The sequence below is a fragment of the Lepidothrix coronata genome, unplaced genomic scaffold (assembly GCF_001604755.1).
Source record: "Lepidothrix coronata isolate B3197 unplaced genomic scaffold, Lepidothrix_coronata-1.0 Scaffold7, whole genome shotgun sequence".
Lineage (NCBI taxonomy): Eukaryota > Metazoa > Chordata > Aves > Passeriformes > Pipridae > Lepidothrix > Lepidothrix coronata.
In genome coordinates this window covers 9,537,969-9,563,328 of record NW_016690187.1, presented here as the reverse complement: position 1 = coordinate 9,563,328, position 25,360 = coordinate 9,537,969, and the positions used below count along the sequence as shown (strand labels likewise).

The window sequence follows — 25,360 nt, the reverse complement described above, 5'->3', positions numbered from 1 at the left end:
GTCTGTGATTTCTCACAGAAAGTGTTAGTGATACTGATTAAGATCAAGTTGAGAACTCATATAAACAGAAATATTGACATTAGCTATTATTTGATATTATGATAACAGGAACCATTGCATCTACTGATTTAGTGTTTTAGTAAAGACAAACACACGTATTTAGAACCTCATAAATTCTTGCTTTCATACAGATTTGGAAAAATCCTTTCTGCCTGCTTGCAAAACTGTGTTTTGTCACAAGAGGGCAGTGTTTTAACACATAACAAACCGAGTGCCGACAGTGCTTGATACTGAAATGGCTATTCCGAAAATCATATTCGTCTATTTGCCACATACCTGTTTTAAAGAGTTTGGCCAGAAAAAATGTCTCTGTTACTGTTAGTTGTGTTCCACTGAGGTGGTAAAATATGCTAGTGCTGCTTGTAATTTCATTTGCCACTGGAATGGATACAGAGATCTGATAGGATTATCCATCCAATACATCCTGAGCGGTGTCTGGTCTGCTTTTTGTGCAAACTATTTAGGAATTTTCTGAGTGTTCAACAACCAAGAAGAGACTGAAGAGGACTTTTTTGAGGTAAAAATGTCCCACTGTGAATTGCAGAGGTAAGTGTAATGAGCTGTTTTGGTCTTGGCTTAACTTGTTTGTAACAAACACCCTGATAAATATAGTATTTAAAAGTCACAGAAAGACATAGTTAAGTCACCTTCAAAATAAACAGAAAATGTAGCCTCTGTAGAATCTCTCAGAAAAATGTCTTTACCCTCAGTTATGAACAGGTTCTGACTTTAGTTTTTATTTGATATCCAATATTATGACAGAGATACATAGTAATAAAAGTTTCTCTTAGAGATATTCCTGGTTAGGTGTTGTCTTAAAAATACTGCTGACTGCCTTGTGTATGTTTGATTTTTGAACTCTGTTTTGAAAATGAATGGAGTCAAAGGATGACTATTGGCAATGTTTCAGAATAAGGCTGGGAATAAATGCTTTATGATAGAAGCATCAGTGTTACATCATTGTCAGATTCTGCAACATTGTGATTTACTGAATTAGATTCAGGGCCTTTTACCCCAGATTACTCAGATTTATATTCCTATCTGATGAAATGTGAAGAAATGAAGAGAAGAAAGGCAAAGACCAAACAGCAATTTGATCTGCAGTTTTCCTGTAGTTAGCCAGCTGAATCATAGTGTGTGCTGGGGCCTATTGCCAGCTTATCTTGCCTGTGTTTTGGTGGAGTTTTTTTAAGCTGATCGATTTTTAAAAACAGACCGAACTGAACACAGGGCATTGACTTAACAAACAACTAGCCTCTTTTAGAAAAGCTTTAAAGGAGGAACTACGAGTGTTTGGATGGTACAGCAGCGTCAGCTGTAAGAAGAGGCAGAGGGCTGGGAGTGAAAAATTAGTGGTGTTGCTGAGAAGAATGATTGTGAAGAAAGAGGTTCATGTCCACATAAGAGCTAGAAGAATTTCACAGCTGTTTGAAACTGAGGGCAAAGGAGGTATATGATAAGATGAAGTGGCAACAGGGAAAGGGATTTAAACAGGACAGTTCTTGGCAAGACTGCTTTCTGTATGTAAATTCCATTATGTATGCGTGTAAATAGCCATAATGTATTTTGGAGATAACCTATGTGAAGTTGCAATATAGGTTTGCACTGTAGTTTGTAGTGTAGTGTAAATATGCCCAAGCTTGCTTTAAAGTGTTTAGTTTCAGCATGAAAACTGCTCTACCCATTGTAACACAGAGATTAGCTGGACTAATACTCAGCTGCGAAGCAGGGTGTATTGCCTCATGCTCAGCTCCACAATGTCATGGTTTTTAACTTAGATTATTGAAAGTTAATACAGAAAAATCAATTCACTTCTCTCTGCCAGGTGACCTAGGAAAAAGTCCAAGGCATTGCAGGTAGTTTTTAGAAGATCAGACAGGAAGAAATAGGAATAATGAATGTGTTATTACAGTACAAGTAATCTGAACCATAAATATTTTAATTAGGTACTAGAAGAAAAGCTGGTCACAGTCTTTCTAGAAGCATAATGCCTCCTTTGAGCAAATCACCTTGTCTTGTGTAAAAAGGATGGCCTAAAATATGTTTACAGGCTGCAGTTTTAGTGTAGGAAGGTATTTCTGTTATTCTTAGAAGTAGTTTGATAAGAATTTCTTATATGAATTGCTGAATCACTCCAGTAAAGGTAATGGAACAGAAAAAACACTTCTTAGATAGTTTCCTTTCATGTATATCCTTGGTTTCTCATTATCAAAGGAAATTTTTGCTGAGGACAAACTGAACTGTGTCAAAGTAATAATAAGCAAACTTCTCAAAATGCCAACTCTTGCAAATCTCTAATTAAACATGGAGATGGTATGGTGTCCTAGAGGGACAGGTGCAAAGGTGAGATAAAGATGCAAAGTATGGGAAAATGATGAAATTAAAAATAAACTAGCTACATCAACTCCCTTATAAACTCAAAGTGTTGAATAAACTAAAATTGCAAAGAAATGTCCTTAGTCCCTTTGAGCCTGGAATCTTGTAATTTTTTCCCTATTTTCTTAATTTCTCTTTCAGACACCATGATTTTATTTACACACAGTACAAAAATTCTGGTTGCCAGGTTGAAAAACAGAAGGTGTCACAAGTCAGGGAGGAGCATGTGGGGATGACCCTTGTGATGGTGGGGGAGGGAATAAGGTAGAGCCTTGTTTTTGATTTTCATCCATTCCGTAGAATCATCTTACGAATTCAGTAATGTTTTAGATTGAGGGGGGATGACAGGGAGGTTTAACAAATCTTTCACTGCATGTGTCTCACTTGGCAGTAACAGTCAGTGCAACAGAATACACAAACAGCCTCTGAATGCTACCATTTTATAGTGTGTTCAGAGGACACCAATGGAAACAGTCTCACCTTTTTTAAGTCTCTAATACTGCCTTTTAAATAGCTGTTTGAATGTTAGCTGGTTACCAGCAGCTAGAACCCCCTGCTGCTTCTGGGATTGCAGAGGGGAATGGCAAACTGAGTTTTGAGCTGCCAGCAATCCTCCTGAAGTCTACACTGAACAGCAGGAGATTCTTGAGTGCAAGGTTAACAGGTGTAATAGAAAGCACACCTGATTCCCCAGGAGGCTGGAGATGTATAAATAAGGGGCAGCGAGAAAATGGGGCTCTGAAGTCTTGAAGAAGACATAAGGTCCTTCGCCCTAACTAGATATGAAACTGCATCTCTATGGAGAACAGTGATGGCTGGGGAAAAAACCTGAAAGAACTTCATAGAAGCTTGGACTTTCATTTAAGGAATGTAGATAGACCATTCCAGCCTCTTGACCTAACACCCCACAGTGTTAATTTATTTCTCCAGCTGAATGGGTGCCTCATCAGAGTTGTAAACAGTCAAAAAAAGATGAAGTGTTCCAAATGAGTTCTATTTTTTTGGAAGGAGGGGGAGGGAGTGAGAAAACAATTGGAAAATGTAAACACTGTTTATGATCCACCTAATGGAAAAGTTTCTTTTATGCCAGGCTGTTTGGTTGTCCTGCCCTTAAGAGAGTTCTTTTATCTGAACTTGCTAAATAGAGTTGAGAAGAATGTATTGGACATTTGGAAATCAAATTTTGTGTAAGCAGTAGGCACATTTTCTTTGTAGCTCTGTTGAGTGCAGATGTGAGTGTGGTAGCATGCATATAGTGTTTCATCCTGGAAAGGTGAGCTTTTTAAGGCAGAACTTTAGTGTATAACCTATAGTCTGTTTGCAGAGACCTCTATTTACCTGCCTGGGTGCTCATTCCCAAATATTCTTTCTGTTAACAAATCCTGTTCTTATTTGCCTTCCTTGAAAATTTATTTCTGACAGTTGTTAAGTTCTTCCTAGATCTTTTCTAAGACGTAATTGATTTTGTTTTCCTGAACATATAATTTTATATGGTAACATCTGTGTAAGAGCAATTTGCTGTGGTTCAGGGAACTGGACTATTATGGGCTTTTGTCTTTGTATTGCAATTATAAAGCTACTAACTTGATCTTAATAACATTTGCCTATTACAACATATTAGATGCATGAAAGGAAAACAGTGCAATTTTAAACACAGCAAATGATGCTGAAATATGCTCATGTGTCTCTCTTGGATTATCTACCAAAACGATAACAGAAGTTTCTATTTTGATTTTTGTAGGCATTGCATGAATTCTATATTTTGGAATTAAACTAAATTTCTCAGGTTGTATCAAGTAAAGTTAGCATGTGTTTTTATGTATTTATGTGTATTTGTGTGCACATGTTTTCCTTTGTCAAGTGCAGTTTTTATGATTTTAATTTCTTAATACTGTTGCTATTTTTAAAAATTACTTAACAGACAGTCAATTAAGGCCCATCTTAGAAAAAGACATATGTAAGTGTTCAGCTTCAAGCTTGTGCTCAGGAGCATAGCAACTTGTAAGCCTAGAATAGAACATGTGTCTAAAAATTTTGATTCAGCAAGTTCTTTAGTTGCTAGTAGTCTTAATTTTTTGTCTACAGTAGCTCATAATTTTTATTGGAACCATTACAGAAGAGTTCCTGGCTAAGGGAGATTCATTTAGACATCTTTCAATCACATGAATGACATGTGCTCATATAGACTCTTTTGAAGTGGACTTTACTGCTTGTTTGGGACCCTTTTGAATACTCTGTACCTGGATAGAGGTTATTTGGACTTTAATAGTTTCCTTGAAATCCCTGACTTATGTGACAATAATAATTTTTTTGATCTGGTACTTAATTGGCAAATATCCATTAGCAACTGAAAAATTTACTGGCATTTTCAACAGAAAGGCCGAGAGAGTTGGTTAAACTGTTCAACTGCATTGCTCACAGACCTTGTACAACAAGGAAATGAATTATAAATACAAGAGGATATTATAACTGAAAAGTATGTTTACTGAGAAAACATAACAGGCAAATTTTCTTTTTGATGAGGGTAGCCTATGTAGGACAGAAATTTATATTCCAAGATTGTGTTTCTGACTCTAGTTACCTTCTCATCACCTCTGAGATTTCTAAAGATCTCATCATCGCAGCAGTGTTGAGACGTCGATGAACGGAGGTCGTACTTTCTTCCAGATGTGAAGGTGACTCTTGTGTTCTCAGCTTTGCAGAGGGAAATGTCTAATTCAGCTGATGGATATAAAGAACAGAAATCCTGCTTGTTTCCACATTAATGCTTCCCGTGTTGTTAATCAGCATATGATATTTTTTTTTGTTGGCACTTTAATTAATTTTCTTTTAAAGCAGATTGATGAAGAATCTTAAGGCAGTGCTATTAGAAAATGTGACACGAAGACTCTTAAAACATCTCAGATTATTTGATGTCTGTCCTTTTTTTTTTTTTGTTTAAAGGATGCTGTGACAATATGCACTCTGGGAATAGGAACTGCTTTTGGAGAGTCCATTCTGGATAACACTCCTCGCCATGCTACCATCGTTACCAGAGAATATAGTGAGCTCCTTCGAATTGAGCAGAAGGACTTTAAAGCACTTTGGGAGGTAAATTCAGATTTATTTGCAGTTAATGCAGAAAAAAATGACTTAAAAGGTTAAGTGTTTGTAATGAAATAAAAGCACATTTATACCATGAGTAAAGTATAATTCTTTTAAATTAGTTTGGAAAAAAAGTTTTTACTTCTCTTTAGTGCTTAATATTCTGCATGATTGCATTTTCCTGTATTTCTTGTAGGCCTCTTCTAATGAAATAACTTACGTGAAATTTCTGGTAGAATTTATTTGTATATGGCAGGTGTTGCTTTCTTAGCCTTAAACTTGCTTTTATTGCCAACATTTATGAGGAGAGTCTATCCTTAATATACTCTGAAATTTTAAATTATTCTCCTTTACTCTTGTCTCATCACCAGCTGTAAAGGGTTTAGAATTTGCAGATGGATCAAGATCACTTAAAAATTAACTTACTGATTACATGTGAATTCCTTTAAAACTTTCCTTTGTGGAGAACATAGTGCTGAGGTTCTTCATTCTATAATCTGCGTGTTCTTTGGTACCCACTCAGAGAAGACTTCATTAACATGTTACTGTGGAAAGTTACTGAACTTGAGTCTGTCTGCATTTTTGTGAGCATTACATTTGGTTGGAAAAGTGTTCTGGTTCCTTTTGGCCTGGCCTACACTACTGCCAATTTGTAGTGCCAGCTTGTTTTAAATGGTGACTGTACAAGTGTAGGTGTTGTGTAGAGCTGTCAGATGGTGTGACAGTGTCCTAAACTTGCAGGTCTAGGGACACTAACTATATTTAAGAAATAGATGCTGGTTGTAACATTTTAGTTCAGCTTCTCTCCTGAGTGCAGACAGATGGATTTTTTTTTGCTTTCTTTTCTTGAGAAAGAGCAGTATTATACTGCAAATAATTGTCCTAAAGCAGTACTAAAGTCAGTATCAGAAAAAAAATCAAATCCGCAACTAACTACACTGATAGAGGAAACAGCACTTCCATCACCTGTCTGCAAATATGTTTCCTTGAGCACAATTGATGGTGTAGCATGACCAAGTGTGAAGGACCTCTGAATGAATGAAGCATGTTGCTGTTAATGCTCTAATTAGATATCATTCTTTGAATTGCATAGCCATGATTTGTACTGGGTTTTTTTTGCAAGTTCTACAGTTAAAATAAAATGCTGGTAAGGTCTTGTAGCAAATTTGAAGAATTTGACAAGGCAATGTTTTTCTGCAGTTCATAATCTTTCTTCTCTACAGCAACTGCATTATAGTTTTAGGCCTTGGCATTAAAAGATTAAATATGCCAGTGGTCTCCTCAGTTTTAACATATGCAGCACTTGCCAGTGGTCAGAAATTTGTTAATGAAGATACTGCTTTACAAGATAATGATGGAGGAGAATAAATCCAATTGTAGGTTTCCCCAGTAGCATTTTTTTTTTTAAGAATCACTTTTAATTGATATAAGCACAGTAATTTCTCCTATGTATATGAATTTCCTGCTAAGCATTCAGAGACTGTTGTTTTCCTATCAGGATTATTGGGGGAGTGGAGGTTAAGTTAGTTCCCTTCTCAAAATTTTTGAAGTTGTTTTAAAACAAAAATGCCAACATAATTTGCTCTTTAATCATCAGTACAGTGTTGTTTCTAGAAATTTTGCTGATTTTGGTGAGTGTTTTTATGATAGATGCTTTTGGGAAAGGTCATGTGTGTTGGAAGTATTGAGAGTGATCGTAGGAAGCTTTGGCACACATCTTGTATGTTGCAGCTTTTATGAAATTGTGCAGTAGAACATGTCACAAATGCTGCAGGTGTCAGTCACAGACCACAGTTTAGATTTGTGGTGCTTCTTTGCCTTTTGTGCCATTTTACAGGGAACTTTTGATATATTTTGGTGTGCTTTCTTTCAAGGAGGCTATCCCTGTGCTCTCAGTAGAAAATTATGTCATGAAATACAGCTTTGCTGAGGTAGAATTAAGTTTTTCATTTTTTCAAGGCAGTATTTATTTCCTTACAATCTGCTAATCCCAGAGACTGCATAAATTGCAGCTAAGTATGATAAACAGAAAATGTTTAAAATATATTCCCCCAAAATATGCTAGCAATAGTAACAGTAGTATATTATTATTAATGTTATTGTTACCTGAAGAAAAGTAAATACTTTTCTAAAGGGAGACTTTTTTATGTTATGGATGCTGGTTTGTTCTCTCTGCCTTATCCTAAGTTTGCTGTGACAGTCTATATGGGGAAATTGTTATTGAATACAATGACATGCCATTCAGATTTGTTTTAATTTGGTTTTAATGAAAACACACACAAAGTCAAGAATAGATAATGGATACTTAATATCAGTGGTACCATGGAAAAATGGGAAAAGGCAACAATGTCAGTGTCATTACAACCCAGATATGGTATAAACTAAAATCTCCTGCGTACAAATTTCAACTCTCCAGATAATGAAAATTCAATTCATGAGAGAAGTTGTTTATCCAGAAAATATATTGTTGAATAATTCCAAAGCAATGTAATACTGTATTATAAGAACAACCTAAATAAATTGTGAGGTTGGAATTCTTAAAATGGTTACAGATTTTATGTAGGTAGGATTTTTATGATTACTAAAAAAAGGGAAAAATACATTTTATACGTGATTTTTTCATTTGTTTGTGTGTTTTTCCCCAGGAAATTTACTTATGTATTGTGCAGCTAATCTGAAATGCTAGGGCTAAGAGCTATGAACTATCTTCCTTTATAGTAAAAAGTTTTTAGTACTGAAACCTACTGATGGTGTTCACATTTGCAACGCATATTTTTCTACCTCAAATCTATGCAGTTCTTTGAAAGACAAATAAATATTCTTTTATATAGCTTATAAAAGTTTTAGTATATTCTGAAACTAGATTTTAAGCGAGAGAAAGGTATAATAACTGTCTAATTTTAATTATTTCTAAGTTTAGAAAGAATTTTCAGAATCTCTGGAACTTCAGAATGTGAATTTGCAGACCTTCTGAGTTTTGTTTAAATTGAAAAATAACATATCCTGTATTAGCTGTATTTCTCTAAGAAACTGTTGTATTGGTAGAATGAATCACAGATCAGATGTGGTTTATTGACATATTTAATTCACAATATACAGCAAAGTTACTTTCTTAGAGTACTATTGCAATTGAGTCTATATGTGAAAAAGAGAGATAGCTACTACTAAACAGACTTTTTTCTTTTTTTTTATCAGTATTCTTCTATCAGTTTTGTAAATTTAAATACTCTTTGAGGAAAAGGGAGGGTATTCTTTATAAAAAATATAGTAAGATGTCTTCTGTAATACACAGAGCACCATATTCAATTAGTCCTTTAAGTACAGAAAGATTTCCTATGACCTTCAATTCTAATAGTCAGGGAATGCTGGTCAAAACCAATGATACTGTCCTGAGAACAACAATTAGCAGTTAAAAGGGCATAGTCTTGTCTCTAGTGGCCGTGGTCGTTGCAGTAGCATCCTGTTTGGGCACATTGCTGAGCTTCTGTGCTTACTCATCCTTGGAGACTTGTCTGTCAACGGCTGTTACAGCAGATTAGAGGTGACGAAATCTCTGGTTAGATTCTCACACAGCTTAACGCTGTTCTCTGATGAAGAAGCTTTAGGAGGTTGTGGGAGTCACTGGGATGTGCCTTTGTGCATCAGTTGTCCCTGGCTTTGTTCTCTGAGGACCACTGACAAACACGAAAAAAGTTACTGGTTACTGTAGACTTCCAAGGTACTCTGTGAATCTGTAGGAAAAGGTACTATTTGTGTTGATAAATACTTGCTTTCCTTCTTTAGCATGGATAAGTGTGGTTGTGGTGCTAGCTACCTTGCCCAAAAATCTGTTCCAAAACGCAAAGGAAAATACATCCAAAAATAAACATGAAAGCAGAAGGCTATACATGAGGAGCTCTGGTCATGCACATCCTGTTGGGCCACTGGCTTGCTCCACCCCTAATAGCTGGCTTCTTTTAAACAGAGTAGGAGTGAAGTGAATTCATTTGAGCAGTGTGATCATTACAAAGTTCTCCACAGTTCATCCTCAACCTTTGTCCTTTCCTGCAGTTGCAAACTGATTCAAACCCAGACAGGAAGGGAGTGAATCTGCTGAGAGGTGACTTATTTTTAGAGGTCTTTCCTACCGCAGTGTATTACTCAGCCTTCCTTGGATAACACACAAATAACCAATTTCCTTTTGTGTGGAATAAGATTATGTTAGAAGTTACTGAACATGCCTTGAGAAACATTTCAGCTTAAGTAAATGAAGAACAGCTACTACTTCGGTATGCAGTAACTTTGGAGAGAGGGAGACTTGGCCCCTGTAAGGTCAGAATGAATATTTAAATTTTTTTTTAAATTCATATTCAGTGGCACTTACACATCTTGTAGTCTGATAACTGTAGTGTAACTTCTTACTTTTACCCATCTAATGTTCATTCTGTAGCCCTCAGCAGACTTAACTGCTCTGTAATGATAGCTTTGGGAGAAGCAGCTTTCTTACCAACTTTGTTTTTTGAGCATTGTGAATGTTAGTTTTTAATGAGCTAGTTCAAAAACAGATCTGTCAGAATAGAAGAAATTTTACGTGCCGTTTCAGTGGGATGCTGCCTAGGAAATAAATGTATGAAAGAACATGCTGTAGCACTGCTCACTGAGGTTTCTGAATAAGGCTTAAGTTCATCAGAATTGAGACCACAGCTCTCAATGCATTTGCATGGAAGTTTGTTGCTTTAAGGTATATCTAACCACACCTTCATATCAAGGTATAATATAATCTTATGCCTCATTTTATATGCTGGGATTACAGCAATAGGAATTACAAAGGCACTGTAAAAATACATTAATTAATATAAACATGTAAGGATTTTCATTTGGTCTGTCCATTTGGCCAAATTTAAGTACATTGTTTATCAAAGGATGTTATCTCATGGTGTTTTGCAGTGTAATGCAGTAGTAGCATTTCAGAGAGGTAACCTTTTCCTTGCCTTAAACTGTTGGAAAATATATGTTGCTTTGTTACTTGAGAATGTTCTTGCTTCTTTCTCTAAGAGACTCCTAAATACTTCAACGTGTAAGTAGTATTAGAAATCTCATGTAAATGTCAGTACTTTCTAATACACCTTTTCACCAATGAGTATTCCATACTAGAAATTCTTTCCGGTTCATTTGAGTGAGAGATTAAATTTGAACTGAGAAATGAAATATTGAAAGAGGAATCAAAGAAAAAAATCAGATTCATGTCCAGCCCCTTAACCATCAGCTTGATTTATGGTATACCACTCTGCCCGTTTATTGCCCAGTAATCAATTGCAGAAGTCTCTGCTCTGATTTACTGATTTCCCATAGGCAAACAGAGTAGAGGCATGAAACTATAGTTAATAAAATACAGAATATTTAGCTTTGCAGGATGGGTGATCATGTGATTTAAAATAGTGAAGTGCTTGGAGACCCACAAAAATATATAAAGGTGGTCATGGAACACTCAGCTGTCTTTACCCGCTTCATGTCACGCTCTCCATTGACTGCTCAAATGATTCCGTGATGATTTGTCTCTCTAATGGTGCTTTATTGTAAAAGTGATCAAATTGTGGTAGCCTGCATTTTCAGTGTAGCTGGAATACTGTGTTCACCAACATCCCAAATAGCCACCTTGGCAGAATAAGGAAGAATTATTCCATGTTATAAGACACAAAATACAACACAGAAGGAAGACATGGAAGGACCCAAGTGTGTGGAATGTGTTGCTTTATGGTGTCTGCAAACCTTCAGTTGATAACTAGTTCAAATTTGTATGCAAAGGAACAGAGATAGTGTGAGAGACATTGAAAAATGAAGTGATGATAGGCAAGAAGGAGATTTTTTTCATATAGGAACACATGGAAGGAGGAAGAATATAACCCCCCCCGCCCAGCTTTAGAATATGACAGTAAACACAGAACTGGCAAGATGTGAGCAAAGCTTTGAAAAGAGCTAACATCCCTCCTTCATACCTTCTGTGTTAATACTGATAAAGCATGCAAGTGAGTAGCAGGGAAAGATTCTGAAATTGTTATTATACCAAGAAGTGACAGATAGCACTCCCAGTTTTGCTGGTGTGAATTGACCATGTTTCAAGGGAATACAACACAACTGCTTTGTTACACATGGAGCTAAATGGGGGCAGAGTCTCGTCTTTAGTGCTGCTGTTATATCGGTTTTGACCATTTTTGCAATATGGTTTTAAGTTTTTCTCTCTTGTTTTGCTTTGTCAAACATTTCTAATTTTAACAAGTGATGCTCTGTCTAGTAGAGGAGATTTTAAACAAGTATGAAACAGCATTTTATCCTCAGTAGCCAAAAATACATCAGAACGAGCCATGTCTGTCAGCATAGCAACACAGTGACTGCTGCTTTCATGCAGGTGTATTAGTCACATCATATTGTAAGAATGGATGCAGATTTTGTGAACACTGTTTATGACAGTGTTATCTTCTAAAGTAATCTTCCTGGCCACTGGCAGTGAAGAAACTTATGTAGGAACTAGATTTTTCACTTAACTAATGCAGCTTTTCTCTTGATGTGATATGTACTGATGAAAGTGTATAAGTGTTTTGATAGAGTCTTGCTATGAAATGTTCTTTGCTAAGTAATGGCATTGTGACTGAAAAGTTCATAATCAATAATTATTCACTCTGTTTCAGATAATTTGCTATGCCATTATGTATGATATTCAGTATTGCCAATGAGGCAGACTTCTTGCAGAAGATCCAGTTAGTTTTAATTCTGTGAGTTTTCCTTTCTTTGTTGTTATCCTTGTTTTAAGGTGACAGACAGTGGCACTTCAGACACCCCTTAAGCAACTGAAAATACTGAAAAATAACAAGCTGAGTGGAAAGGCCTTATCCTTCCTCATGTCTCTCTTCAGCAAACTTTCCTGGTGCATGTTCTTGTGTGTCATCCCAAGTTTGCGTCTCAGTCTCCCAGTTTATTCTGAATTTCAGTAGCAAAATTTTATGACTCCGTCACTGATCACTGTGTGAGGTGGAATAAGGCTGTGTAGATGTGATTTCTCTTAAGCCCTCCTACCATGTCATTGCTTTTAGGTGCAATTCTGAATCACTGTAGTAATGACCATCAGATTGAAGCCCCTGTTGAATCCTGTTATACCAGATAAAATATACAAAAATATATTGTCATTTCCATTTACAGCCCTTGTAAATGTTTATATGTTTATTAGCACTTCAGAAGGTCTTAAATTATATTGCAGAAAGCTTGACTTGCTTGAGGTTTCTTCTTTGATAAAAAGGAATAGAAACATCCAGAAAGCGTGTCAGTCTGCCTGTTAAGTAATGCCTTTATTGGTTTTCTCATATTTTATCATGGTTAGGGGTAAAGTTGAAAAATATGAATTCATCTGATTTTCACAAAAGTAAATTATTTTGATTAATTTTTAAAATATTTAAATTACAGAAGAACATCTGACAAACTGAAATGTATACACTTAAAGTCTGCAGATGTTTTTCAGGCTGCAATTTTTCTTGAAAGCTTTACTGCCAAACTTGCACTTTCTATAACCAGCTTTTTTATTAGCAAAGAAAGTGCTTTTCATCCTCAGCAGATTGTATTATTAAATGTGGTATCTCTAAGCGTGATTTGCTAAATGGCAAAAACATATATTGCAAAACACAACTGGGAGCCTATGAATATTATTTCAGGATACAAACTTCTGGTCTTTCATTAGTTCATTTTTATTAGGTAAAAATGTCTTTCATAAAAGAATCATAAGATTTGAAGCTTATAAACTAGATTCTGGCTTTTTTCCCCAACATACATTTTAACTATTAAATATGCATCTGATTCTCATCTGTCACAGACAGAAAAAATACATAACAGAATTATATCTTTGCAAATATGTGTGTGTATATAATCTGCTATCTGTCTAATCAGAATTATATCTTTGCAGATATTGTGTGTGTATATGTTACTGCATTAATTTAGATTTGCCTTGTCAAACTTCTATGTGAGATTGCCTGGAGCTTTGGTTCTAGCTGTATTTGTGGTTGGCAGTGTCCTTTCCTGACTTAGAGTGGATACCAAAGTGGTCAACTGCATAGGGCTTTGCTTACACTTCTCAGCTTCTGGATTTGACACAGACCATTCTTCACTGTGGGATCATATGTGAATGAGGTTATTTCAGAGATTGACCCTTTCTGATCTTCTCTCCGGTGTTATCATCTCAGTCCTTCATTTCTTTTCAGATGAGTTGTGCTTTTTCTTTCTTGCACAAGAGGTTGATCTGTTATTACTATTTGCCTCCAGGTTATTGAGAAAAATAGTAAGCCCTTAGAAGCTTCCTTTTAACACTGAGTTTTTGTTGCTTTACGGCAGTTGATGTGGTTGTGTGCGCTATAGAGTGTGTGCTTGCGTTCTGCATTTGAATGGGTGCTTTCTGCATGTACTGTATAATGGGTGAGGCAAATAATGTGATACCATTTCTTAGATCAATGGATATGTTTTAATATCGACATTTTAAAAATCCATTAGCTTAAACCTGCTGGCATTAAAAAAATTTAGAGATCTTTGACAATGAGATCTGTGGCAGTGGAAGAACTTATGCAGTTTGACACAAACTGAAAGCAAGGCTATTGTATCATAATATATATTATTACTTTTGATTCTCACAGTTTTGTGTAGTTTATAAATTTTTTAAAGTATTGTAAAAGTGTTCACTTTGAGGTAGCAAGAAAAATGAAACCTACAAGTCCTATTTAGTGGAATGTAAATCTTCCTTCCTTATGGAAACACTCCCTTGAATGAGCATTCAGCAACTTAAAACTCTAAACAAGCCAAACCTCAGACATTATCAATTTATTAGGCATATGGATTAATAAATGGGTTCAAAAAGAAAGTGCTCTTTGCTTGCCTTGATAGTATGGTTCTGATAGATGTCTTTTCCTGAGCTGTAAGGTTCAATGTTAGCCCTTTCCCTTAGTCTGGTTTCTCCTCTCTCTTCATCCATATTGAAATCAGTGAGCATTATGAGATTTCAACACAGATAGTTACTAATTGCTTTCTTCTCCTTGTATGATATGCAGCACAGACTGCTGGCAGCAGGTTTAAAGTCTCTTTAATCTTGTCCATTCTGTAATAGCTTCTGTCCACCGACATAGCTGGTATGATGCGAGAGCAAGAGGCTGGAATCACTCAAATGATTTTGTGGCTTAGTAGTTCAGGGGTGCTTAACAAAAGGGTCAGCCCAATCCTTGTACTGAGGTAAATTGTATCAAAGCCTTACAAACTCCAGGCATCCCAGAGGTACGCTTAAAAAGGAAGGTATAGAAAACTAAGAACTGAATATGTTCTCCTGTGGCAGAAAATAAGAACTACAGGACTCATTCCCTCATCTTGTCATCTGTGCTGATTATGGCCAGTCCCAGATTTAAAAAAACCCCAGTTGTCCATGTACTTACTCTTGAATCAATTCTTCTTTCAATCTGAGGAGTAAAACTCCAGCAGTTACGGTTCTCAGGGTTAGTGAGTATTGCTCTAATTCCATTAGTTCAGATAGCTACAAAATTCCTAGAAATCTGTTCACCAGCAGTGTGAAAAGGCCTGCAGGCCTTCAGAAATGTTTAAATCTCAAGGGGATTTATGGAACAACTTGTTCATGGGTAATTTTTTTCATTTTGGTGAATGGTTGTATATGTCACAAATACTCAAGAAAAGCACATAAGATGTGGTGGCCTTCTAAGGCATGTATTCCATGTACTTTTAAACTATGTAATGCATTGGATGTTCACAAAATGTGTGTTTTCATCTAGTGTTTCTGTTACATGCTGTTGTTGAGTGCAGTGGTTTAGCAGAATATGTGAATTCATACAAACAGTCTGATGTGATGCCTAAGGCTCAATTTCTTTATCCTTCATCCTATGGCTGATAAGACCATTAGTGTGTATTTCCCCTGAACTCTGCCTAAAATACTTTCTCGGTTAAATCCCAAGTGGAGAAGATAAACCTGAAACTCACAAATAAAAGTTTACACACTAGATATCTTCTGACTGAACTTCTGTTCATTTTAAATTACAGTGATAAAATACTCTTCCTTCTAGATGCTGTACATAACTCTAAGCCTGGCTTGTATAACATTTGTTTGAGGGTGATAAATAATCAACATTTAAAATTAAACCTTGCCATTCTGCATTTAGTAGTTACTGATATAATTCAACTTGCTTATGTTTTAACCTCTGACCATTTTCTGAGTAATTTCTATTTAATTTTGCATTCCACAGCTATCTTGACATTTGAAAAATATCTTTTCTGGCTACCAATGCAAACCATTTTCCTGAAATATTAACCAAAGTATACAAACAAACTCTATTCTGTTAATTACCACAAAACCCTATCCACGTTTTCCTGAGTAGAGGTTAGTGGAATCAGATACAATATAATAGTTTTGTTTTAGCATAATAAAAATATGCATTACAATATGATTTTTGTGTGACCTAGTCTTTGAGAAACTGAGTCCTTCAAAGAAGTCATGCTGTTCTGAAAGGACTGAGTTATAAAGGAACTTGTTTGAGTAACTTAGGCTTTTATGCTTAATTCTCTCTGGGGATAATGTTGGAGACTCTCAGTACAATTAAGGAAAGATTAAAAGCTCAGTACAGACTTATTTTCTTTTTTCTTTCTTTCTGCCAATACCCTTCAAGCCTGTATCCTCTCTAGAAGCATGAAACATTTTTCAAATGCCTTTTGTCTTTCTGCCATCATTTCTCAGGCAGTTTTCTAGTATCCACAGATTTATTAATATAGTTTCTCTTTCTGCATTTGTCACTTTTGTTCCTGCTATCATGTAATGGAAGCTTTGTTGATCTCTGGTTGCAAGTTCATTGTGTATTTTTCCTTAGGTCTATCTGTGACATTTAGATCTTACTAGTTAACCAGGAATCACAAAGCAGTTAGGAAATAATTCTTGCACTGTTGAATTATGCCATCACTTAGAATTTCTTAGCACATTTGCTCTGCTGAGCTAAAGGAGTGAAATGCAGTAAAAGAGTAGACAATTAAGCAGAGATGTCTGAGTACACTGATGGAGTAGGAGACTTGATTACTATACCCGTTTTACAAAATGTGTTACTAAAGAAGAGCTGCAGTTCAATCTGAGCATGTCACAGCTGGGGCATTTACCTGTGCTGTTGCTGTGGTATGGAAAGATTATATGCTTTGAGATAACAACAGAAGTTCACATCAAAACTCTCATCTTTGCAGGTTTTTTCTGTCTGATGTATTTACACACATCTGCCCTACAGAGGGTGTTACCTCCATCTGATTTCATGTACAAAAAGTACTTGGTGTCATTTTATTATAAGACAGACTTTTCCTATTTTAACAGCAGAATATGTATTTTTCTGCCTTTTAACCTTTCTGAAGAATTACTTGGTATTTGACTTTAGAAACTGATATATGCTACCAATCAGCTCATAAGTACTGATACTTGAGTGGATCGTTGTCAACTTTGCACACTAAAATTATATGAAGGAGCGAGGCAGAGGAAATACTGGAAATGCTTCCAGCCCTATCCGTAGTAGGAATACATAATTTGCTACCGTAAGAATTCCCTAAGACATTGATTTTACATGGGCATCCATACTGTTAATTCAAGTATGGTTACAAAATAGTAGGTAAATTACCTTTACTTGTATCCATTAACTGGACAACATCTTTGGATAAGAATTGAGTTAATCTGCATTGAATACAATGTAATAAATGGTTGTGATATCCTGGAGCAGACCATGAGGTGTATTTTCCCTTCTTATTTAACAAAATAATTCGTACTACTGATATGAAGTTTCTGCTTTTTAATGTGGGAGTAAACAACCTGCAAAAGAACCCAACCTTTGTGAAGCTGTTCTGTTGTAAGTAACTTCTGCAGGGAGATGGAGAGGTACTTTATATGTGCCTACTCCCCTGTGGTAGAATAGTGGCAAAGCTCACTCTCTGTAGTAGTATGTACATGAAAAATAATATCAAATGTCTAGAAAAGACTAGATTCTTGACTGTGATTACTATTTATTCTTCCTTGTCCCCAGCTAAAGCAAAGCCTTAGCATGTTTCTTCTGTCTTCACCAATTAACATTTTTGATGATTTTTTCTTTTAAGTATACCTTTCCTGCTAAAACTCTTCAGTCTATATAGGCATATCTTCATTTTCTGATAATGCTGCTGCTACATGTACAAATGAAAATTATTATTCTAATATGCTAAAGAATACAGAAGGAAAAAGCAACTCTTACTTTAAAAGTGGTTAAAGTAATAATGAATGCTATCTTTATATTAGATGTGTTCTTTTTAAATGAACATTCTTGAATGGCTTGCTTTGTGTGAGTAGAATTTGCTAGAAAAGATGCCCTTGTGACTGTCCCCAAAATCAATTTTTTCAGCGTGATGAAAATAGGTAGAACCATATATGGAAGTTTTGATACTATAGAAAGAAAATCTCTTAATGTTACTAGTTTTGTTTTCTAACTGTGCTGCATTACTGGTCATGACTGTGCTGCCTTCTTCAGTGGGTCCTTTATTTTGGCATTTTTACTGCCACACCAATGCTCATCTATTTACACTAGGCATTACTCACAAACTGCTGCGTAAGAGAAGTGGGGGTAAGATACTCTTATTTTGTTAGATGCTCTGCATGGTGAGAGAACAGCAGCATGGATTAAGTATTAAAACAAGATGGTAAAGTTCCAGTAAGTTGTGTTTACTCTCGTTTTAAGTGAAATCTGTCTAATTACACTAATTTCATTGCAATAATGGACAGTAGAATTTACTGTGCTTGTGGCCAAATACTCAATGTATTGTATCTTCTGTCTTTTGCTCTGACCAATACCTGCTATTTCAGGGAAAACTGTAGAAAAGCCTTCAAACTCTTTATGTAACAGTATACCATACTGTATAAATAAAAAAACCCTTGTCATGTGTCTTCCTCATCAGTCTTCATGTGTAGGACTATTTCTGTCCCTTGTTTTGGAACTAAAATGATGCCTTTATTTAATGAGAGCTTTATTTCCACTTCTCTCATTCATTCTCTCCATCTCCCCTCTGAAGAGTCCGTATTGTATGCTCTCTAAAGTTTTGTCTTTGCACATTTTAAGTATCCATGCCAAATGGCTTGTGAATGGATGCTTCTTTTGGAGAAACATTCCACAGCCAAGTATATCACATGCTACTAGCAAATTTATTCTGATTTCCCCTCCAGAATATGTTTTCAGAGTTCGTTCTTTGGTTCTTTTGTGTACTGCTTTCATATCTCTTGGATGATTTCTCTCTGTCCTCAGTATTTATATCCTTCACTTTTTGCACGCTGTGACCATATCTATGTTTTGTCACAATTAAAAAATATAATCACATGACTTCTTAAATTACCTAAAATGCCATTGTGCTTCATGTGAGCTCTCTAGAACACAGAATTATGTGACCGTGCCTTTCATGTGTATCTGGAACATATCTAATCTGATGTTTACTATCAGTTTTACCTGCCAGAATTTGATAGCTGCTGACAGAAGAGTGTTTTGCCATTGTATGAAGAAAAACTGTCACTAGTTAAGCTTACATAGATATCTATACAGAGTTAGAAATGATGGCAGTGGGAGACATGCTGTATACTCCAACTGTGTTCAGGATTATTGCTTCCTAGACTTTGCTCAGTCACTAGCTCTATGCAAGGGATGTCTCCACTAAGTTTTTCCAAATGTCTCTTTTCCTCAGCATTGCTAATTCCCTAGAGACTTACGTATTATATTTATTTTTTGTTCATTTTTTTTAATCTTATCCTTCTCCAATGTTTTCATGTTATCAAATTGTTTATTCTCCCTCTGCAATTATGAATAAAAAAAATTCCGAACCCATTCCTTTAGTATTTCTTTAAACACTACCTTTTCATGTGTTGCCATGTTTCATTATCTTTTGTTTGCAGTCATTTAACTAATTGTTAATTTTCATGACAGTGCTTCTACCCAAGGCATTTTCAGTTTTTTAAAATTAACTATGACTATTAAATGTTTTACTGATATCCAGATATGTGGCAGCTACTGCATTTCTTTCTTCCACTACTTCAGTGATTCAAAGGCGAAAACCAACCACAACGCACATAACCACATTTAAAGCCTCCAACTTTGGTTAAATGAGTTGGGAAAATTCACTCTCAAAAGAAAGAAGGAAACATGTATTAGAAAATAAGGTATTGGCAAGCATATATAATTTCAGTTATTTTTTTCTGTTACTCATGTGTTTTCATTTCTCTCCTAAGTTATCCCTAATTGTCCCAGGACAGAATTCACTCAGCATAAACTGGTGCAACCTGCATTCTATTATTCTTCAACACATCTGCTAACATTTAAATTAAAGAAAATTAAAGTTTTTATTGGCACTGCCTCACAATGACCTCTTAGCATGATCATTGTTCTGCTACATTTGCCCCTCTATCAATATGTACATCATTAAATAAATAAACCCCTAATTTCTGAATGACCTCCTGTCTCAGTGAACACTGTTGGCTACTCTGTATTCTGAGAAAGTATTTATTTCCACATGTTGCAGATATGTTCCGGTGTTTGTGGAATGTCCCTTTGTGCTGATGTTGCAAGAAAGCGTGAGGAGGAGGGAGTGACCCCAAACTAACTTTCAACTTTACCTTTTTGCTTCACGTCACATTTTGTTTTCCAGTCAAAAATTGGCTGGCTAACTGCTTAGTAGCATCTAATCAAGTTCAGGAAGATAAAGCAGAAATATAGCAATTATACACTGTATTCTGCAGAAGCTGCAACATTCAAAGCACACACGTTTGATTTCAATGACTAGTAGAAATTATTTCCAGTCTCCTGTGCAGAACTTCTGTAGATATAACTTCTGTAAATATTCAAGTGAAAGTATACTAAGCAACTTCATTCTGTCTTCAGAATGAAATTGCTCATCAAAAGTTTGATAGTTAATGTTATGCTCCTCCTTCAGACATGGCTGAAACAAGTAACTCTTGTTTCTGTGCCCGCTCAACAAATCTGATGCTTGTTGGCCTCCCAACTGTTACTCATTTATGTTCTCACAGTGTCTGATTTCCGAAATGCAGTGATGTTAAACAACCATAGCTCATTTTTCAATAACATTCTAGTATTGTCCACCTCCTCTTTGGGCTCCTGAGTTCTTGCTAGTGCATGATTGCCTTTACCTTTTGCAGCATGCTTCTTTGAGAAAACTGTCTTGTGCAGGTCCTACTGATTGACATTAGAGGGAGGTGCCAGGAACCTGAAACTTACAGAAGCTTTTTTGCATGGAAAAGTGAAAAAAAAAATGCATCAAGTATCATAAGTGCTCATTATCAAATCCAAGCTTGTTTAAAACAAATAAAAATGTAAAAAGAATCCCCCACTGAGAAGAAACAGTGTACTTGGCATGTCTAGATTTACTTATTCCAAACATAGATTCAGGTGAAGAAAGTTACTATACCTAATGAACAACTCATGGCATTGATCTCTGGATAAGAAACCTATCCCACATTCATTGTATGAAATGTTACCTCTTTGCCTAGGGCAGCTGTCTCCGTTTCCCAAAACAATTTTTCCCTGTTCTCTTCACCCAAGTTGAATTTTGACCTTCTCTAATTTTTTTTTAAGTGTGGTCTAAAATGTGTCTTACAGTGACCTTTACACATGGGCTTTTTGAAGCGAAACATCTTTTTGTGAGACAGTTATCTGTCCATTGGACAGATGCACCATTATCAAATGAGGAAGCTAGTTCATCTGGCTGGGTTTGAAGGCTATAAAGCTATGTTTATCTCTCTCGGTTATTAAATATACATTTAATGATAGATGCAGCATGCCAAAGATTCTTTAAGGGAAAGTAAGGAATAAAACACTTATCCTATTATATTGTCATGCAGTAAGATAGTTTGTAACTATCATCCTTTATTTTGTCTTCAGCCTATAGTCTGATCTGAATGGAAAAGGGACATTTCACAACACTGACACTAAAGTGCAAGCAGACATAGATGACCACTTTGAGAAAAGTAAGAAATTCAACTTAATTCTAGCACTGTTGTTCCAAGGAAAACCATGAGGTTGATTGTTAGCGATTCAAAAGGATAACGTATAGGCTTGTACTTTCTGTATATTCAGCTTTATCCAGTGGTTCTTAGAACAGTGTTGTTTGGCAAGTGGATTCTGTAGCCCATGGGACAGCGTATAATCTCTTCAATTTTGTTCTTGATCCTTGATGTTTACATACCCATATTGTGGCATTTGTAGTTTGCAGCTAGTAGACTACCCTGACTGTAGAGATCTCTGTATTTCAGATCCCAGCTCAACTTTAATTTTGGAAAAAATGTCCCTTATTTACTTGCAGAGAGAGCCTTGAAATGTAAACTGGATACCTGCAGTTAAAGTGTTCCTACTGATTTATTTTCCCTAAGCATTATTTGTTCTTCTACTCACTAAAAACATGGTCTATACTAAAAATTTTGCTGGCAGGGTTGTGGGGAAAATGTTGTAGTGTTAGGCTGAGAAAATGGGGGTTTTGTGTGGTTTAGTTAGCCTAATGAAGGACTGGTATAAGGAATAGTTGCAAAAGAGCTTTTGCTGGCAGAAATCCTATTATCCCTAGGATAATTTGCTGACCGAGGTTAAAATGTAGGGCAAGCTCTGAGTTGGCCTTTAGAAAATTGTATATTCCCTTATTTTTTCCACATCATGATAGTGGGAGGAATAGGTTGTCAGTGATTAGATAAACTACCAGTGAATTCCTGTGTTCTTCCCTGTGGAAAGCCTAAAGATGTACCAGCTCTGCAGTGCAGCTATTGGGATTTCTAGCTGCCGAAAGACAAGTCATATAAACCTGTCTCATGAAAATCATTAGTCTTATTGCAATTTTGATCAAGATATTTAGCTTTGCCCTTTTGCTTTCTCCATGTGCAAAGTGAGAATATAGTATGTATTTCTTTTCTGAAAGTGTTTTGATGATTTTTGAATGGTTGAACAAGCTTTTAACATCCAGATGTATCATATGCAACACTTTCATGAGAACACAGGCTCTCAACTAAAGAGATTGCCCTTTACCAGGCTTTCTTGTGGCCTTGGCACAAGCAGCTACATGCCCTCTCTGTGATAGGACTCCAACTGTGGCTTAAAAATTATGTGTGTTTGTTTGGGGTTTTTCTTGTGTATAGTTTTTGCTGTGTTTTTGATATTGGTGTATGATTCTTTAATACTTTTTTTGATGATTTCAACTCCAAAATTCTTCCTATATGTATCCATCTAATATTTGATGCTTTAAATTAATCAGTTACTTGCATAAATAAGCATTCTAATATCTTACCTGTGGTTTTGAGAACCTGCATTTTTTACCTACATGTATGTTTTTGCTTGAAATTGAAGTGGGCTTGGAATCAAGAATAAGTTAGAAATACATTTAAAAGTCTCCTTTGTATATTTTTTTTCCTGAACAACACTCTCTTCACAGAACATTGTTTTGTTCATTCTTCTCCCTCCCTGTTAGCTATCTTCCCTTTTAATAAGGTTTTACTGTGTTGTTGTTTTTTCATAGAGAAATCATGTTTAATTAAAAGTTACTTGCATGTTTTCAGTTATAGATGGTAATTTGTTTGACTTTACACTCTCAATTGCCGTAATTTCCTGTACATTCCAATATACAATCCATTTGTGTGTTTCAAGTATCAGTGTGTTGTTTGCACAGCTCGTGTGTAACACTTGAGGAAACCACTGGGGCTTAGGAAGGGCAGATGATGCTTTTTGGTGGCAGTGACACGATGGCTATTCTTTCTTCTCCTTGCTGAATTGGTATGTGTCATGTGAAAGGTGGGGGAGTTACCCGACCCTTAGTGTGGGGAGATTTTCTCAACCCTTAGTGATTTATTTGTGTGTCAGTGCCCCAGGAAAGCTGAGACCCTTATGCCCGACCAGTCTGTCCACATCCCATAAGGAGACCCTTCACTGAACAGATTCACCGGACTTGAGGATGATTTGACTGCCCTTTTCAGGGGGGCTAAGCCAACAGTGTGGAGACCCCTCAGTGGGTCTTCCCAATGTATTGTCCAGTGCTGGCAACTGCTAGCACCTGTAAAGGACTCACTCTAGTGGTTTATGGAATAACACTCTTTATTAATACAAATTGTGACAGGTTAATAAGGTTCGAGGGTTGTCCGTGATAGCATCTGACTGCAAAAACGTGTTTAAAGCAGTCTATTGTACTATAAAGCAAGCACACTCTAATCCTAAAAGCAGCATTTAACATGTATTAAGTTAAGTATAATTCTTAAATTAAGTATAATTCTTACCCAGTAGGGGTCCCTATGGGGGTAAAGACAGGTTCAACCCATTAACTGATACCAGCAGTTTTGGTGGCTTTCCTCAATTTCCCCCCCATTCTCAACTTACTTTTATACTATTGTGCTGGTTTAAGAGTCAACCAGCAGGGGAAATGAACTCAACTCAAAGGAGAGACCACAAGTCAGAATAACAATTTATTAAAACAACACAGCAAGCACAATCACACAATCACACAAACAAACAATTGGTCCTAACCCACAAAACCCACATGTACAACCTGGTACCCTGGGGCATGAACAAAGTGGTGTTCCCTGGGCCCCGCTTGAGTCCAAAGTAAAGGGAGAGGGGAGAAACCTGCTGGTGGGAGAGCTGTTGCAGTCTGGTCAGAAGCGGTGATTGAAGTCCAGCAAAGGTCGAGAGCGACGAGCTGCAGTCTTCCTTCTGGATCCCATGAGCGGGTTGAAAAGTTCTGAAAACTCCAGGTTTATATATTCTCCAGTTCAGGCAGGAATGGTCAGTTCTTTCCCTCAGGGAGTTCCATAAAAGGTAAGAGCATCCTCCTATCTCACAGTCCTCTTAACACCTAGTTTATAGCCTGAGGAGTCAGGCTCTTATGGGCAGAGGTGCTAATAGTCTATTGACAACAGTTTCTGGGAAATGGCATGGAAGGCTATAGAATACACAGTTTTGGGTTACACCCATACCATGATGAACTCAGCTGTCCTAACTAGGACAACTATCTCTTTAGGTTTAGGTGGAGCTTGAGTGACCTTAGTCATAAGTTATATTATCTCTGATTGATGTAAAACTCTCTTGCTTTGCTTCACTTGCTCATTGGGGTGGTCATATCTTGGCATCTGAGGAGAGGGATTTTGACATAGTTGTTGGCTCAGCTGCAGGACATCTTCATCCTTCTTCCTTTTTTAACAGGTACTACACAGTCTCATGAGCTACAAAGTGCCACCATGGACCCCTCCCTGCAGATACTTCTATGAAGGGAGGCTGCAGTGTCTCCACTCCATCCTCCATCTCCTGTAGCAGGTGCATATCTCTGTGTAGGGAATATTTGTGGACCATGTCAACTGTGTTCCATCCAGAGAGATGCAGCTGCATTTTACCCTATAGTTCTCAGTCTCCTCTAATTTTTAACCCTATCCATCTCCCCATGATATGGAACCGACTTTTTTGAGAGAAGTGGAAAATATGTTATCAAACCAACATGTTGTTTCAGTAGATAAGTGGGAGTTAAGCAAGTGGACCAGCAGTAATGTTACATTCATACTTTTGCTTGACATAAATCAATGCTGATTGGTGTGGATTCCCAGCTTCATGACCTGATGTAGTGTAGCAGAGAAAATACATATTAACACATCCCAATTGATATATGTCAGAATTCCATTACAGATAAATCTGTTGTAATTTTTAGCTGCTGGAGATAAGGTGAGAGGAGGTTTTTTGTTGCACCATGTATTAAAACCAGAGCTTGTTTGGTCGACTGAAATAAATTCCATGTTCAGTCCAGGTGGAACATAGTCTATATGGTT

General features: G+C 36.4%; 1 protein-coding gene across 4 annotated transcripts in view; it reads left to right on the top strand.

The window, feature by feature from the left end:
• The window catches only part of RAPGEF4 (Rap guanine nucleotide exchange factor 4), a 156,020-nt gene that overhangs the window by 22,012 nt on the left and 108,648 nt on the right, over window positions 1-25,360 (top strand). For all 4 annotated transcript variants that reach the window (XM_017838346.1, XM_017838336.1, XM_017838326.1 and 1 more), the window contains exon 4: window positions 5,380-5,526. In XM_017838346.1, coding sequence (XP_017693835.1) covers window positions 5,380-5,526 — 147 coding nt within the window. The remainder of the gene's footprint in view (window positions 1-5,379; window positions 5,527-25,360) is intronic.